Below are 19,059 nucleotides of genomic sequence, written 5' to 3'. Positions count from 1 at the left end.
GTGGCTAACCTGTGATGGTTCAATATATATCGCTGTTGTGATTGTGGATTGTTTCATGTTTATTTACTCTGTCGTTATCTCGAAAATATTCGTAATTAATTCTGTTTCTTGAGTCTCTGTTTTGTTGAAGTATAATAATGAGTAAAAGTAAAGTTGCTGTTGCGACTTTCAATGATGGCAACATTGTAAGGTGCAAGGTATTTAGAAATATGGGAATGAAGATAGGTTCTGACATGCTTCCTTTAGACAAGGAACACCTTCGGGCTGCAGACAGGGCTGTAAAGAGTCTAGAAATACAAGCAAGAGTAAACAGGAGGAGGAACAAGAGGAAGCTGGAGGAGGAGTTTGCAGAGGATGAAGATAATCCATCCTATGGACCTGCAATGCACTAAAAAGTTAATCCAATCTTTGTCGCTCGATTCCCAAAACTTTTATTTTCTCATACTAATTACATGTTTTCTAAGGATCTTCCAAACATATTTGTTTCAAACTTTCAGTAAATGTTACACAGTACCTTCTGCATAATTTAACACAGCCTTTTTCCAAAAAACTGTATATTTATGAATATATAAATAAAAAATTGCAAAAAAATGTTGTGAATTTTCATTACAATTGAAAAAAAATCATCTTTAATAACTGAACTAAAATTTTGTAAAATCCCTGTGTTAAGTTGTAGCCCATATTCCAATAAATAATCTGTAAGAAGTTCAACTTCCTACCTCAAATACTTTGTGAGGAAAGATGTAATTTATAAGCGTTATTTTAACATTGCAAGTATAGGGCGTTCCGGAGCCCCTTAGGTAGTTTTAGTCGTATAAAGTATGCGGCCCAGAATTCACAATCGTAGTGCTGCATGAAATACTTATATCGTGAGTGTACGTTTTAATTTTAAGAAGTCTAAATTGTGACACTGTTAAAGTTGAGAGTGTTTCTTGCTCCTCTAGTTCTTAAATCAACTGCCTGCTACGTATTTCTAAAATTTTTCGACTGATGAATTTCAAAAATTATCTTTCTAGAAATTGCAATATCTCGGAAGAAATGCTAAAGCACTGACGGACTGTACTAAGCAATGGTGGAAACAAAGCTATTCCTGTCGCTTTAAAGTATGTAAACAAATAACGCATATAATTTTCGTTAAATTTATTCAAAACCGCGTAATTGCGTTGTAAATGGGAAGCATTATACATAGTTGTCATATATTCTTAAGAATTACAAACCATGTTTCTTTGTATAATGTAAAGATGAATCTTTAAACCGTAGTTAATACAAAAAAATTAGAATAAGTAGTAGCTGTACTTCAGTCCGCTTTTGGTAGTTGCGTCTGTTCGTTTCTAACGTCACTGACGGAACGGCACGAGTTATGTATGTACACAGCTGGTGAATCCTTTACGCTTGACTCCGCTTTTTCAAACCAGAGTGTCGAGTCGGTTTCGAGATATGAAAACTTGCTTACCAAAAAGACGACAAAGAATTGCATGGACCCTGGCGGTTGTGGCGCCATAGCGATTAGCCCTTTCGGAGAAATACGTAGTCTGATCATGCTACTTTCTCGTAACTCTGTGGTTTTCAGCCTTTCTGAGACTCCTGAACGGAATTAGACACCGGCCAATAGCCGTAACAAAGCACCTAAGCTCTGGATTTATAAAGGTTAAAAATCATTAAAAATAAATTGCAGTTTATGTTCAAATAAACAGAAGTGCAGTGTCGTAATTGTTTTAGTACACGAAGGAGTAATGAGTCAATTTAAGAGTAAGTATTGGGTCTTTATAACATATAAATATTAATTTTGATCTCGGACAATACAGGAGTTGAAATCCACTTCCACACCGTTAAGTTGTAATGGATATTATTTCTTTAGGCTTTTCACGATAGCAATGGCCGCCCGCTACCAATATTCTGACACAGTGGCGCAAGTTATGTTTTATTAGAACGTATTTTCCGAATGCTGCGCATGCGAAATCCGAAACAATTCTAGTTTGGCTCGAATTTCACTATCTGCACATGTTTCATATTTTCTGACAAGATAGTTAGAGCTGAGTCACTCAACTATCGATCTTACGATTGAGAAAAATGGTTGTTCACAGAATTTACCGTCGATGACAAGTGTCGAGTTATATCGTACCCTCGACGAGTATTATCCAGTGCTTAAATTCGGAACAGGAATGCGCCCTGAACTTCAGTAATGCGCTAGTAGAGCTCTACCAAGAGCAAAAGAAATCCCACATTGTATGCGAATTTGGAAATAAATACATTATCAATGACTGTGGCGTGTTTAGTGAGTGAATAAGAATGTCATGCGAGGCCATAATTCAGTCCAATGGACGCGCAGTCTGAGGAAGAATTAATGATACTGACCTTGCCGGCCGGAGTGGCCGAGCGGTTCTAGGCGCTACAGTCTGGAGCCGCGCGACCGCTGCGGTCGCACGTTGCGGTCGCAGGTTCGAATCCTGCCTCGGGCATGGATGTTTGTGATGTCCTTCGGTTAGTTAGGTGTAAGTAGTTCTAGGGGACTGATGACCTCAGAAGTTAAGTCCCATAGTGCTCAGAGCCATTTGAACCATTTTTTTTATATATATACTGACCGTTTCACGCTGATGTTGAGCTTCGGCCATAAAACGGCCGTTAACTATGAGTGCACGGAAGTTTGTCCGGTAAACGAACTTGTTTGGATGTATTTAGCACTCATTCACAACACGACAATACTTTTCGAGAGGGAGCACCAAAGATATTTCCCACATTGTCAACTCTGTAGCAATGTAGGGTCAGGAATGTCAGATTCTTGCTGTAAAAATGTTATTTGGGGAAAAACTGTTTAAAATTCAGTGCGCGTTTTTTTTTTTCCACGGCTGTGATGGTTCAGTCTTACTGATTTACTCTATACGTTGAAATAAACGTACATAACAAAACAGAAGTGTTTAAACATGTGGATTTACGTCTTTTAAACTACATAATGTCTTACATATAAACTATCGTACTGCAGTGCTGTTTCTGCTGTATGTCTTTTTTTTTTTTTTTTTTTTTTTTAATAGCAAGTCGGAGTAGAAAGGATATCATCAGGAAAATCTGTGAACGACGAAGAAATTGAAGTGTTGGGAAGTCTTTTTTGACGGTATTTGTCTGGTGTGCAGCCTTGAACAGAAGTGAAACATGGACGAGACACAGTTCACGCAAGAGAATAAACGCTTTTGAAATCTGGTGTTCAGAGGAATGCTGAAGATTAGGTTGGTAGATCGGATAACTGATGAGGAGGTAGTGAACTGAGCTGACAAGAAAAGAAATTTATGGCACAACTTAACTAACAGAAGGTGTCGGTCGGTAGGACACATCTTGAGATATCAAGTTTGGTAATGGAAGGAAGCGTACAGAATGAAAATTGTAGAGGGGGCCCAAGTACTGAGCACAGTAAGAAGATTTCAAACAGATGTGGGCTGCAGTACTTATGCAGAGGTGAATAGGCTTCAACAGGCAAAACGAACGTTGAAAGGGGCATCAAATCAATCTTCGGCTGAAGACAACAGCGCAAAGGTAATTTCAAAATAGTTGATTTTATTGTGGAGCCAGTAGTCATCACAAAAATTCGCGTTGGTGCAACGAACCTTGGATAGGAATTTAATGTTTGTCTAGCTTTGAATGTTCAGTGAACCCATAACAATCTAATTTAATTACTAACTGATGTCATTAGTACAACAGTTATGAGCTGGGCCAAGCTAGTATAAAAACCTATTGCTCGGTGGACTTGACGCTGACTAGCTTTCATATAATTTCCATAGTTACATGGTGGTGCATTACTATTATTTGGAATATGTTTCTCGATTCGACGCCCCCTATCTTATTATCACATTTTTCTTCACCCTACAAGTGTCGGAATGTGGGAGGAAACGGTGAAAGTTACACAGTGGGCCTTCTCGCATTTTTTGTAGTTTATTAAGGCCTACTGTATGTGGAATATAACAAGCATCCAAATATTTGGCAGAGACTTGTCTATTATCTAAAATAGTTTACTTGATTTTACGTTGCAGATTTGGTTTCCATAATGAAGAATGTGTCAAATATCAATAAAGACAATAAATTTCCTTCATTAGTTCGCCACCTCTGTGGGTATTTTGTGAATAAAATCGTCTAAATTGTTAATAAATGTATTTATTTATTACGACGTTTCGGCTACTGCTATCGTCACGTCTAGTTTGGGTTGAAAAGCTAATGTTATAAATCAACCATACTCATTTAAATCGTGTTTTATAATTTGATTTTGAATGTTTGTAACTTAAAGTTGTGTCGTTTTATAAGTGACAGAATGTCTCCGAAATCTGTCGAGCTGAGTTACCAGTTGACAGCCTAGTTAGGCTTAGATTTAGTTTATACCGAGACTGAATGCTGTTTTACAAATCCTAAGTTTTGGTGAATCAACTTCTGAAACTTTTTTTTTTTTAATTTTTCATGTTTTGTAGCCTGATAAGGTATAATAAACGCCACTCGTTCGCATGTTCCTTTTATATTAGACACAGATCTGATGTTGGTAGTAGACAAAACATCGTAATGAACGACGTTATCTATTAAGAGACCTAGACGGTTTTATTCACAAAAAATGGTCCGTTAAACATCGGTTAATTATAGATAATAGGCAATACAACACATCAACCTGTTGCCACAGCCTTTATTTTGCCAGTAAATTAACACCTTTCTACATAGCCTAGCCCTCTGACGACGCCAAGTGACTGTCAGAATAATCAAGATTTCAGGAATGGGGGCGCCGGAGTTGGGGGACATTATTACGCACCATACAATATGTAGTAATGTGAGATAGAATGTATTTAATAATATTTAAAGGCCATATGTTTTAATGTTTCCAAACGTACAGAGAGCACGAATAAGCTACTATCCTTGACGTTAACGGCAAACGTTCGAAACTGCTGTTTGCAACACAGCTGCAGAATTGACAGAAGCAAAGAAATGATTCGTAGATCGTCTCGAAAATTTCCGGCGCGTAGCGAATGAATGCCCTCAACATTGTTCGCTTACCAGACGAGCTACCACACGCTCTTCGCTAGTTGGCTGTAGTTTTATGGTTCACTGCAAAACTTTTGGGAATTCAACATTTGCTACGCTGCTCTGACTTTTATGACCAACTTGTTTTACGCGCCGATTGCGGACTGTCCAATGTGTCGCGTCTCCCCTCCACAGATCTGTGTTGGTAAGAGCCTGGGTCTTAGCTTACAGAACAACGCCGACAGTGGAGACTGGTGCTTTTTTTGGAAATACGGAAGCGTCCGATTCCACCCGTCTGCTTTGACCCATGACGTCACAAATATGGCGGAAACAAAAACACACACACTTTCCACAAGAAACCTAATGACACTAACGGGAAAAGCGCGGGAAATTGGGTGTTTTGGGTGGGGGGACAAACTAAATATAAACAAATTTAGACGCCTTGCGTAGCTACAACGTGTAAGTGAAGACAGCCATGCATGAATACTCACCCACCTCCCCAGGGGTCGTAACCCCTGCAACCCATAGAAGATAAAGATGCTTCAGTAGCTGATTAGTGTTTTTTGTCTTTAAAAAAAAATCTCACGGGATAGAACGAGCAGATCAGAAATATAAATATAATAAACTAAAACAGAAATTCGAGGAAACAGATAATTAAAATAAGTAATAAGTGTGTTGAAATTAAAAAAAAATCTCACGAGATAGAACGAACAGATCAGGAAAGTAAATAAAATAATATAAAACAGAACTGGAGACAGCCACACTCAAACCAAACTCCGCGCCGTCATGACGTCACACACGACAACACCCTTACGTCACGGGTCAAAGCCGACGCGTGGGATCGGACGCTTCTGTCGACCCCTTTTTTTCCCTTCTTTTCTTTACCTTCGTCGCGTGGAGGAGGTGAGGCTGGACCGGCGGCAGCAGGAGACTGCTCCCCGGAGCGCGCTGGTGACGCTGTAGCGACAGCACAGCTTGTCTGGGCGAAGCCGCATGTCGCCGGTGACTGCCGCGGTCGCTACTGCTGCCGAGGCGGGAACCAGGGACCCCGACGGCCCGAGCGCCCGCTGCTGGCCGTGGTTGTGGTTGTGGTTACGGTGACCTTGGCCGACGCGCCAGCTGGTGGGCCGGCTTTCCACCGGCCGCAGCGCCGCATCCCACCTGCCTCGGAGCGGCGCGCCCGCTTCTGCGGGACTTATTTCTCAGTCTGGGGGCCCGCGTCAGCGCCTGACGCAGGCGTCATCCCACTGACGAACTGCCGAACCTGCCGCAGGTGCAGCGCAACGCTCGCTCAGAGTGCGCCCTTGGCAATGGTGGCTTCACACGCGCCGATTGCGGACTGTCCAATGTGTCGCGTCTCGCCCTCCACAGGCATCACACCGCACGGCACTCAGTTGCTACAGAGCATTACACGGTTACCACCGGGGAGGAAAAAAAAAGACACAGCACTCGCTAGGGAAGCAGAGCGGAAAGACCAGCTCCGGTATCGCAGGAAGAACAGCGGGAGGAAGAGAGATACTGTAGTTACGTCAACAGCACCAACAGCAGTGGCGGCGCTTGCACTACGCTGCACTTATTTCGAGACTTGGCGGCAGTTGCCAAGTTCATCGGCTCCTCCGCGCCTACGAGTGCCTATCCTAGCACACAAAGTGCTCGATGTAACACACAAGCTCCACGAATTCGGCACGCGTCTCCACTTCCTCTGATGTGAAGTATCATACAAGTAGTCGATGAAATGATCACTGTCGGTCCACTATTCTTCCAACACTGGTACACCACACACGAAGTTGGCACTTAGAAGCCAGATACGGAAGGACACTAGTAATTCTCTCTCCGACGGAACACGCGGATCCGAGAAGGTTCGCACAAACGCGATGACCGCTTCGCTGCCAGTGTGGCGAGGCGTCGCGTAGTCTCCCGGAATCGGCTAGGCAGCACGGTACACGGCTTACCGGCACACGCGGCGACCACGGCACGCCAACTGAAGCCGAGTTCCGCTACGTCAGCACGGCACAGACCACAGCCGGGCTGGCGCCCCCTCTCTCCCCCCCCCCTCCCACTCCGAGCCAGAGGCGCGCCAGAAGAACCAGAGACGCCAGCTGGCAGCCCACGGACGGGGGATTAAAGCGAGCCGGACGCGACTAGCGGCGCGCCAGCTGCGCCCCACAAGTCAGCGCTGGACTGCTGGCTGTCTCCACGCACCGTGGCCAACTTACGCCCTTCTTACACGCCCGATTTTCTGCTCAAAAGCGACCCCTCGTGACTACGCGCTTCACCAGCCTGCGAGAAAATCGGCCGCCAGCCGCGAGTGGGACAGTGACGTCAGTAAACAACTGACTGCGGAGTTCGCAGTTCTATGAGAGTCCTGAATGTGACTGCGCATGCGTAGAAACAGCGGACTGTGGCGTCGTCTGGTGTCAATGGAAGTTACAAATCCGCGCCAGGTACTTCGACCATAAATATAATAGACTGGCCCTGACGTCATTTTCGTGGCTCCAACATCTCTGGGCTGAAGTCACGTGAATGTTGGCAAAACATGGTTGTTTCGTGTTGCGCTTATGGCTGTACTCAGCGTTTTGTCGGGGAAATGGCATTACATTTCACGTGTAAGTGTGTCTAAGATAGTGCAGATGCGTTTATTGAAATCTGCTGAAGTGACTTTTATATGTTTTTTACACTTGAAATACAGTATCACGTAAATTAAAGTCTTGAAAGTGATGCCTGTAAAGTCAGACTCATATTACATTTTGGAAAGTATCTGTGATAATTCGGTTACAGAAGTAAGTATAATAGTTTCTCGTTCCTACTCATAGGTTCTGTAAAGATGAAAACAGAAGGCAGCTTTGGATGCAGGCCTTGAAACGGAAAAACTTTAAGCCGTTTGCACATACGCGCCTTTGCTCGAAGCACTTCGAGGAGAAGTGTTTTGATAGGTTAGTTATTATTTACAATGTATATCTATAATTTGTATTTACAGTGTCCGTCATTTTTAAACCTAGGCTCCAAAATTATTTTCTGAAACTGCAAAGTCTCACCTTTCATCTAAAATATAATTTTTTTTAAACTGATAGTTTAAACTTTTGTAAAAATAGTGGGAACTGAACCTTTGAAGTGCACCTAAAATTGATACTCTAAAATGGACCTGCTCGTAAAGTAAACAATTTTGACACCTATAGTTGACATAATTCCCATAGCCCATTTTATTTTATAAGTGACTAAAGCTCGAAACGTGGCGAATACAATGTTTAAAGTTTTGACACGAGCCCACTCTTACTGTTTAAAAGAATTTTAACGACATTTTACTATAATTGATAGTTTATAGTAATTTCGTCCCGCTGTCCACCAGAGTGGCGTTCGATGTATTTGTTAGAGTTTATAAATGGTACTTTGAACAAATCCAGGTCAAATGTAGTTCTGGCATAATTTTTCACAAATAAGAAAGTAGTTTTTGTTGGAAGCGTTTGGCAGTCAATTGAGAAATGTGGGGAAAATCCGATACAAACATAGGATGGCAGACCGCTGATTTGAAATCCCGCCACGTTTTGCCAACAGTCACGTGGTTTATGTTGGAGCCACACTAGCCCCATAGCTTCTGCACAGCAAGGCCAGTCTACTAGTATCTACGGTCGAAGGCCAGGTATCAGAAAGCTTCGCGGCCATTACAATCTGCCGGGTGGTCATTGCGCATGCGCAAAGAGGTACTCTTTAGCGCCAGTACATTTGGCTGTCTGCAGTTTGCTATGTGCGTCCGTTGTGTGTTTTTCCGTGTTTGTATTACTAGTGCGTGGTGAGCTCAGGTTGAAATTGTAACGCCCATTAATACTTCAAAACTGAAAGGCAGAAAACTCAATACACAGCGTTTTAATGTTATGGAAGATGAGTCCACTCAGCGAACGAACAATCCGGTGCAGCAAGTTCCGCTGAGAGCCCAAGTGCCCACAGGCGTTTCGCGTAGCGCTATCCAGAAAATTAAACTCTGGCAGACGATGGAAATTTGCAACTCCAGCTAAAAAACTATAATTGCAAAACAATTACAGACATTGATAGTTTTGATAAGGCCGTTATTAGGAGAATCGTTTACAGCTTTTATCTAACTGGAAAACAAGTGCCTACAGTGGAAGTAATAAAAGAGAAGTTGGAAGAAGCTATAGGCAGTTACAGAAGAAATTGGATTTCTGCTCGAGACAGAAAGAGAGGCGACATCCGAGAAAAAAAATTGCGTATATCAAGCGATTAAAAATATTTAGGAAGGAAAACGGAGACATTGTTTACGTTGATGAAACTTTCAATTTATCATTACACGTAAGTGGGAAATCGTGGAGTGATGATACGAATTACGGTTTCCTCAGACCGGGATCAAAGGGACAACGCTTAATAATAAACCACGCAGGCGGTGAAAATGGCTTTATTCCTAATGCGTTTCTCGTGTGGAAGTCAAATCAAGCAAGAAGGATTACCACAACCACATGAACCAACAAAATGATGGTAAGTGATTGACAGGAAAGGTTATTCCCAATTTAAAACTTAATTCTGCACTAATTCTCGACAATTTTCCATATCAAGACCTTGACATAAACAAAGCTCTAACGTCTAATTCTAATAAAGATGAAAACAAAAAGTGCCTAACAAAAGGACGTATCTCATCCGCGGATGACATGCTGAAATCTGTTCTATTTGAGTTTGTTCAAAGAACCGAGCCAAGGACCATTGAGTAATCCGTCATAACATTCTACAAATTGCTAGTCACGTTGATTTACGTCTTCCTTGCCACCCGGAATTACTCGTAAATCCAATAGAGAATATTTGGTCTGTTGCGAAAGGTTGAGTAGCTTCTAGCAATGTTCTGTGCAACGTAGCAACGTAACATCTGTGAAACATTGGTGCAAGGAGAAATTTAGTTCGATGACTATAGAAGATTGGATTCCGTTATGCGAACACGTTAAAAAATGGAACTAGAATACATGCAGTAAGAAATCTATTTCGAAGATTAAATAGATGGAAAATGAAATGATCGTATGGCATTGTTGGCCGGGAGGCCCCATTCGGTGAGTTCGGCCGCTGTATTGCAAGTCCACTTTAGTTGACGCCACATTGGCGTCGTGCGAATCAATGGTGATGAAAATAATGATGGACATAACACCCAGTCCCCTGCCGGGAATCGAACCCCTGCGTGGTAGGCGGTAACGCTACCGCTACGCAGGCGGACTGATCATCATCATCATCATCATCATCATCATCATTTAAGACTGATTATGCCTTTCAGCGTTCAGTCTAGAGCATAGCCCCCCTTATACAGTTCCTCCATGATCCCCTATTCAGTGCTAAGAATGGTGCCCCTTCTGATGTTAAACCTATTACTTCAAAATCATTCTTAACCGAATCCAGGTACCTTCTCCTCGGTCTGCCCCAACTCCTCCTACCCTCTACTGCTGAATTCATGAGTCTCTTGGGTAACCTTGCTTCTCCCATGCTTGTAACATGGCCCCACCATCTAAGCCTGTTCGCCCTGACTGCTACATCTATAGAGTTCATTCCCAGTTTTTCTTTGATTTCCTCATTGTGGACACCCTCCTGCCATTGTTCCCATCTACTAGTACCTGCAATCATCCTAGCTACTTTCATATCCGTAACCTCAACCTTGTTGATAAGGTAACCTGAATCCACCCAGCTTTCGCTCCCATACAACAAAGTTGGTCGAAAGATTGAACGGTGCACAGATAACTTAGTCTTGGTACTGACTTCCTTCTTGCAGAAGAGAGTAGATCGTAGCTGAGCGCTCACTGCATTAGCTTTGCTACACCTCGCTTCCAGTTCTTTCACTGTTGCCATCTGTGAGAATATGCATCCTAAGTACTTGAAACCGTCCACCTGTTCTAACTTTGTTCCTCCTATTTGGCACTCAATCCGTTTATATCTCTTTTCCACTGCCATTACTTTCGTTTTGGAGATGCTAATCTTCATACCATAGTCCTTACATTTCTGATCTAGGTCTGAAATATTACTTTGCAAACTTTCAATTGAATCTGCCATCACAACTAAGTCATCCGCATATGCAAGACTGCTTATTTTGTGTTCACATATCTTAATCTCACCCAGCCAGTCTATTGTTTTCAACATATGATTGAACGGTGGACGGATAAAAAGATAAAATACCTATACGTTTAGGTGCATAGTACTGATAGCGAAAGCAATTGCAGAGATTCACACACTGGAGATGGTGGAGATGCGGAAGGGGGAACCGAGATGCCTAATGGTGAATGGCGGCGAATGCTCACAGTCAATGTTTTCTGCTCAGCGCGCTTACGCCTTTGCAGAACACCGCGGCAGTTCTCCCCGTGACGTCACCCATGCATTCCGATATCTGGCCGTACTCATTCATTGTTAAGGCGGGAACAAATTAGACTAACGAACGACAACCAACCGCTTCGTTGGCCGAATTTGCTTTACTGTCGACGGGCAGCAAAGCGGAGTCAACGAAGCGATTGTTGGCCTTGGCTGCACTTCGCACTGTCGGCGGTAACATCAAAGCGCTGGCGGTGTGCTGTGCCGGGGGCCCACCTACTAATGTAGACGTCGGGTCGAATGTTCGTTGCTTCTTTATCGGTTTGCGGTGTCTATTAAAACTGGTATGTATTTATTGTGTCTTAAAATGTCGCAATATTGAGTGGAATGCGGAGACAGGATTAAAGCTGATAAGTTTTATCGTGTACTGCGATTGTAAAATGAAATTGAAAATGATATTGGAGGGAAATACGCGTGAAAAACAAAATGGTATCTTTATGGATATCGTTTTGCTGCAGGTACAGCTCTCCTAAGAGAGAGGTCATCTTTCGAAATTTTTGGGCTTGCATAATTCAACAGCTATCAGAAATCGTACAAAATTATGGAATAGCCGATATTCCAATCCAGCTTTAAGGTCAGACGTTAATTTTGTCCCATCACACTGCACCCTACTTTTTAAAAGAGAGGTTGTCCACCAGTCTCGCTTCCTTTTTTCCCAATCCTTCCTGCAGTAAAATAAATGCTGCACGTACGACGACTACTAAATCCTTTTTTCCCCGATAGTAAAGGCCGGTGATATTGTTATTGAAACGTTACTTTATAACAATAACAAAATGAGAGCAATCCCGGATAGTTATCAGAGCTAACTGCGAATCCACATGGCCGAATGCCTTGGTCATAACCCTTTGGTTTGGCGAGTATGACAGGCGGAACGCCATTGCGTTGGCGACAAACGTTCTCCCGAAACCACTGGCTGTCGCTCGTTTGCCTTCGTGGAGCTAGTGTGTACGCGATTCTTAATTGTATTGCTTGCTTTGTTTTAGTGACATTTCAGAGTAAGTGTGGTGCTATTTTTCCTACTGGTGTTCTCCCTCAGAAAGACCAAATGCCTGACAGCAAACAGGTACTTAGGTTTCACAGTACCAAGACAAAGAAAAAGCCTACACTGTGCATAAATTCCAAGATGCTACTCCAGCCGGGCGTCAAAAGTATGTGCTCAACGGAAAATATTGAACGCTAAAATGAAGATTTGGCCCTGTCTGACTACCCGCTGAAGCAGATCTTAGGATCTATTAATGATATCTCCTCCTGCTTGGTGTTTAACATATAAATTACAACATAAACATAAATGGATGATTAAGAGAACTGGTAACTATAAAATGATAAATGCTGTTTCTGCTTATACATTTACTGTAGATTAAAACCTATTTGTATTACAACTGTTTATACAGGGCTATTACAAATGATTGAAGCGATTTCATAAATTCACTGTAGCTCCATTCATTGACATATGGTCACGACACACTACAGATACCTAGAAAAACTCATAAACTTTTGTTCGGCTGAAGCCGCACTTCAGGTTTCTGCCGCCAGAGCGCTCAAGAGCGCAGTGAGACAAAATGGCGACAGGAGCCGAGAAAGCGTATATCGTGCTTGAAATGCACTCACATCAGTCAGTCATAACAGTGCAAAGACACTTCAGGACGAAGTTCAACAAAGATGCACCAACTGCTAACTCCATTCGGCTATGGTATGCGCAGTTTAAAGCTTCTGGATGCCTCTGTAAGAGGAAAACAACGGGTCGGCCTGCAGTGAGCGAAGAAACGGTTGAACGCGTGCGGGCAAGTTTCACTGGTAGCCCACGGAAGTCGACGAATAAAGCAACCAGGAAGCTAAACGTACCACAGCCGACGGTTTGGAAAATCTTACGGAAAAGGCTAAAGCAGAAGCCTTACCGTTTACAATTGCTACTAGCCCTGACACCCGATAACAAAGTCCAACGCTTTGAATTTTCGGCGCGGTTGCAACAGCTCATGGAAGAGGATGCGTTCAGTGCGAAACTTGTTTTCAGTGATGAGGCAACATTTTTTCTTAATGGTGAAGTGAACAGACACAATGCGCGAATCTGGGCGGTAGAGAATCCTCACGCATTCGTGCAGCAAATTCGCAATTCACCAAAAGTTAACGTGTTTTGCGCAATCTCACGGTTTAAAGTTTACAGCCCCTTTTTCTTCTGCGAAAAAAACGTTACAGGACACGTGTATCTGGACATCCTGGAAAATTGGCTCATGCCACGACTGGAGACCGACAGCGCCGACTTCGTCTTTCAACAGGATGGTGCTCCACCGCACTTCCATCATGATGTTCGGCATTTCTTAAACAGGAGATTGGAAAACCGATGGATCGGTCGTGGTGGAGATCATGATCAGCAATTCATGTGATGACCTCCACGCTCTCCCGACTTAACCCCATGCGATTTCTTTCTGTGAGGTTATGTGAAAGATTCAGTGTTTAAACCTCCTCTACCAACAAACGTGCCAGAACTGCGAGCTCGCATCAACGATGCTTTCGAACTTATTGATGGGGACATGCTGCGCCAAATGTGGGAGGAACTTGATTATCGGCTTGATGTCTGCCGAATCACTAAAGGGGCACATATCGAACATTTGTGAATGCCTAAAAAAACTTTTTGATTATTTGTATGTGTGTGCAAAGCATTGTGAAAATATCTCAAATAATACAGTTATTGTAGAGCTGTGAAATCGCTTCAATCATTTGTAATAACCCTGTATATCAATGTTCTATGGGCATAAAGAGATATAAATGAATTTCCTACCTAATATTATTGATCAATTGCCCAAATCTGCTTCCTGTTATGGCTACGCGGTCTAATATAAATAACGCGAGACGGCTGACATCATCTGCGTATCAAACACTAGAAGACACTACTTTCAAAGATGATCTACAGTGGTGTGCAACCTCAGTGGAAATAAAATTTACGTGATGACAACTGTTTAACTTTATAGCCCTCACAAGCTGAAGCAATTAGCAATACCACCGTAAGTACTACGGTGTATCGGAGTGATGGTTCACTCACTCAAACACTGGGACGGCACAAGATGGTCCTCTGACTAGTACATCTAATACTGTCTTCTCCTCTCTGTGTTGTACACACGAGAAACGCAAACTCCCAGCCACAAGGACGGAGTTCAGATAACGTCTCAACGTATGGGCAGAAGTGCTCTCAATCACTGAACGCTGCATACTCAACGAAGAGTCCCAACCCGGAGGCGAAGTCCAGAATCGTGTAAGTTGGCAACAGTACAGTGCCTAACCATTCTAACTATAAAATCTTCTGAGAGCAAAGAGAGTAAGTATATCTGTACCAACAAAGCTGATACTGAGCGACCGTCCAACATGGGCGCTAAAACGGAAGACCTCTTCTTTCCACTGCTGACTTCCCAGCAAAGCTCGGCTCCCCTCCCTCGTAACAGCAGAAGGCGAATCATATTCTCGAAACCACGGAATAGTCTCCCTCTCTACAGATTCTCCCGAACGCCAACAAACCATATTTTAGTCTTTTATCGTCAATTGCGGAAAGTTTGCGAGGAAATACCTATACTCACACAATGGTACACTTCTCAGAGTAAAAATTCTCTGAAGTAACCCAGCCTGCGATTTCCGAGGTAACGCTTCCTCATTCCTCTGCACTGCGCCCAAGATTTTCAGAGTTTCCGAAGTACAGGGTGATTCAAAAAGAATACTACAACTTTAGGAATTTAAAACTCTGCAACGACAAAAGGCAGAGCTAAGCACTATCTGTCGGCGAATTAAGGGAGCTATAAAGTTTCATTTAGTTGTACATTTATTCGCTTGAGGCGCTGCTGACTAGGCGTCAGCGTCAGTTGATGCTAAGATGGCGACTGACTGACTGCTGTCGCCGCACTGCCGGCACTGTTTAGTGATGAAGCAACTTTCCACACTAACGGGAAAGTCAACCGTCAGAATGTCTGTATATGGGGCACTGAGAATCCGCGGGAAACAACTCAGTATGAACGTGACTCGCCTAAGGTGAGCGTTTTCTGTGCCATTCAGCCAATAAAGTTTTTGGTCCCCTTTTCTTCGAAGGTGCTACTGTAACTGGACTACAGTATCTGGAGATGTTAGAGAATTGACTGTTCCCTCAGCTCGAACAAGAAGCACAATAATTCATATTTCAGCAGGATGGAGCGCCACCACATTGGCACTTATCTGTCCGTAACTACCTGAACGTCAACTGCCCGAGGCGATGGATCGGCCGCCAGGCAGCCCGTGACAGAGCACTTCATCACTGGCCTCCAAGAAGCCCTGATCTTACCCCCTGCGATTTTTTCTTATTGGGGGTATGTTAAGGATATGGTGTTTCGGCCACCTCTCCCAGCCACCATTGATGATTTGAAACGAGAAATAACAGCAGCTATCCAAACTGTTACGCCTGATATGCTACAGAGAGTGTGGAACGAGTTGGAGTATCGGGTTGATATTGCTCGAGTGTCTGGAGGGGGCCATATTGAACATCTCTGAACTTGTTTTTGAGTGAAAAAAAAACCTTTTTAAATACTCTTTGTAATGATGTATAACAGAAGGTTATATTACGTTTCTTTCATTAAATACACATTTTTAAAGTTGTGGTATTCTTTTTGAATCACTCTGTATTATCCAGTTATCCTTCCGGCCCCACTAAAATGCCGTCCGGCAGCCGCTGTATTGTGCTTCCACGCTCAGGTGCCCAGACCGTCCGTCTTGGAACTTCCTGTGTGAAGCAGGACCAGCACACCTGTGCGGGCTTTTCCACCCAGGGCTTGAGTTACGCCTGCCGTTTCGTTTCCACTGGTGTTCCAACCTCTACTAGTATAGGCAATCATTCATTATGCCGTTTTGATAATAAAGACACTCCGTCACCTTTCATGTAATAAGCGTTAGCAATTATTTACAAGGTGTACGTGACAGTATCAGTCTTCTTTAAATATTCATATATACGATATACAACCTATCAAATGATACCTAATTGCAGTTGTAAATCACGGCAAAGTATGTAGATGAGTGCTTGTAGGTGCGAAATTATAGGCCGGCCGTTGTGGCCGAGCGGTTCTAGGCGCTTCAGTCCGGAACCGCGCCGCTGCTTCGGATCCTGCCTCGGGCATGGATCTGTGTGCTGTCCTTAGGTTAGTTAGGTTTAAGTAGTTCTAAGTCTAGGGGACTGATGACCTCAGATGTTAAGTCCCATAGTGCTTAGAGCCATTTTTGCAAAATTATAGCCACCCTACAAAATAACAAAGTAAACAGACGAATAATTTTCATCAGAATCCTTTTTAATGAAATGATTACATCTGCACTTTACCGTTGTGGGACCCGCAGGACATAGGACTGACGGAGGACATCGGAAAAGTTCAAAGAAGGGCAGCTTGTTTCGTATTAGTGCGAAATAAGGGATAGAGTTCCACGGATAAGATACACGAATTGGAGTACCAGTCATTAAAACCAATGCGTTTCTCGCTGCTGCAGGACCTTATCATGAAATTCTGATCATAAACTTTCTCCTCAGAGAGTGAAAATGTTTTGTTGACGCCCACTTACATAGGAAGAAATGATCATGATAAAAAAAAGAGAAATCTCAGCTCGCACGGTAAGTTTTAAGTGTTCGTTTCTCCTCCACTCTGTTCGAGAGTGGAACAATAGTAAAGTTCCGTAGAGGTGGCTCAATGAAGCCTCTGCGAGGCACATAATTGTGAATTGCAGAGTAATTATGTAGATGCTCTAGAGCAGATGTGTGGACGAAATTTCCTATTCTTTCCGTTCTCAACAGTGTGGAGGATTTTTCCACACAACCTTTATCGAGATCATCCTCTATAAATTTTCCTCTGCTTATTAGTAAATTCTGTTCCCATTGCTGGTTCCTCAATTGCATTACTGTATTTTGATTCTTCATCATCATCATTTAAGACTGATTATGCCTTTCAGCGTTCAGTCTGGAGCATAGCCCCCCTTATACAGTTCCTCCATGATCCAGTGCTAACATTGCTGCCTCTTCTGATGTTAAACCTATTACTTCAAAATCGTTCGTAACCGAATCCAGGTACCTTCTCCTCGGTCTGCCCCGACTCCTCATACCCTCTACTGCTGAATCCATGAGTCTCTTGGGTAACCTTGCTTCTCCCATGCGTGTAACATGACCCCACCATCTAAGCCTGTTCGCCCTGACTGCTACATCTATAGAGTTCATTCCCAGTTTTTCTTTGATTTCCTCATTGTGGACACCCTCCTGCCATTGTTCCCATCTACTAGTACCTGCAATCATCCTAGCTACTTTCATATCCGTAACCTCAACCTTGTTGATAAGGTAACCTGAATCCACCCAGCTTTCGCTCCCATACAACAAAGTTGATCGAAAGATCGAACGGTGCACAGATAACTCAGTCTCGGTACTGACTTCCTTCTTGCAGAAGAGAGTAGATCGTAGCTGAGCGCTCACTGCATTAGCTTTGCTACACCTCGCTTCCAGTTCTTTCACTATGTTGCCATCCTGTGAGAATATGCATCCTAAGTACTTGAAACCGTCCACCTGTTCTAACTTTGTTCCTCCTATTTGGCACTCAATCCATTTATATTTCTTTCCCACTGACATTACTTTCCTTTTGGAGATGCTAATCTTCATACCATAGTCCTTTCATTTCTGATCTAGCTCTGAAATATTACTTTGCAAACTTTCAATCGAATCTGCCATCACAACTAAGTCATCCGCATATGCAAGACTGCTTATTTTGTCTTCACATATCTTAATCTCACCCTGCCAGTCTATTGTTTTCAACATATGATCCATAAATAATATGAACAACAGTGGAGACAGGTTGCAGCCTTGTCTTACCCCTGAAACCACTCAGAACCATGAACTCAATTTACCGTCAACTCTAACTGCTGCCTGACTATCCATGTAAAGACCTTTAATTGCTTGCAAAAGTTTGCCTCCTATTCCATAATCTTGTAGAACAGACAATAACTTCCTCCTAGGAACCCGGTCATATGCCTTTTCTTTTTCATAAAATAGATTAGAGTGTTCCTGTAACTCACTACGTCACTCCCAGTGCCATGTAGGAAGGTGGACAGGTCAGCTCGTCCAGTATAAGTTGCCCCTTGTCGGGAACTTTGCAGCTGCTCTTGTGAGCGTCTGCCGGTCCCTTTGTTCAAGCCACGCAGGTGTTGGTGAGGGTCCGCAGCGAGCCGCGCGGCAGTTACCTGTGAGAATCTGCAGCGAGCAGGCGTGTCTCAACCAGGCAAGCATCCCTGAGAGCGGACGCGCAAGGCAGCGAGCAGACGTGTCTCTCGACGGCCAACCGAGGGCCATACATCGCGGGCACCTTCACACTTTGTAACGTATTGGCGAATAAAGTGCTTTTATACAACCAATTGTTTTCCGCCTAATCATGGTAGAATGTTCAAAAATGTTCAAGTGTGTGTGAAATCTTATGGGACTTAACTGCTAAGGTCATCAGTCCCTAAGCTTACACACTACTTAACCTAAATTATCCTAAGGACAAACACACACGCCTATGCCCAAGGGAGGACTCGAACCTCCGCCGGGAACAGCCGCAAAGTCCGTGACTGCAGCGCCTCAGACCGCTCGGCTAATAGTGCGGCCATGGTGGAATGGAAATAAAGGGGAGGCACTGAGTAATCTCGCATTATTCGCTCAAAACTTAAACACAGCAATGCAGGACCAGATGCCTGTAAGTGAACTGTGTACAACGATTGTCC

The 19,059-nt window shown here is 43.3% G+C and overlaps 1 protein-coding gene across 5 annotated transcripts in view; it reads right to left on the bottom strand.

The window, feature by feature from the left end:
- The window catches only part of LOC126095046 (eye-specific diacylglycerol kinase), a 1,048,134-nt gene that overhangs the window by 731,082 nt on the left and 297,993 nt on the right, over window positions 1–19,059 (bottom strand). For 3 of the 5 annotated variants that reach the window (XM_049909721.1, XM_049909723.1, XM_049909725.1), the window contains exon 1: window positions 5,872–6,944. The exons of 1 other annotated variant lie outside the window; for it this stretch is intronic. In XM_049909721.1, the coding sequence (XP_049765678.1) occupies window positions 5,872–5,981 (110 nt within the window). In that variant the 5' untranslated portion in view covers window positions 5,982–6,944. Of the gene's footprint in view, window positions 1–5,871; window positions 6,945–19,059 lie in introns of those variants that run through there. One more of the 5 variants, XM_049909724.1, reaches the window with a different exon arrangement.

This window comes from Schistocerca cancellata, chromosome 8 (assembly GCF_023864275.1).
Source record: "Schistocerca cancellata isolate TAMUIC-IGC-003103 chromosome 8, iqSchCanc2.1, whole genome shotgun sequence".
In the NCBI taxonomy this organism is placed as follows: Eukaryota; Metazoa; Arthropoda; class Insecta; order Orthoptera; family Acrididae; genus Schistocerca; species Schistocerca cancellata.
The sequence above is the reverse complement of the archived record's forward strand: the minus strand, read 5'-3'. Positions and strand labels throughout refer to the sequence as shown.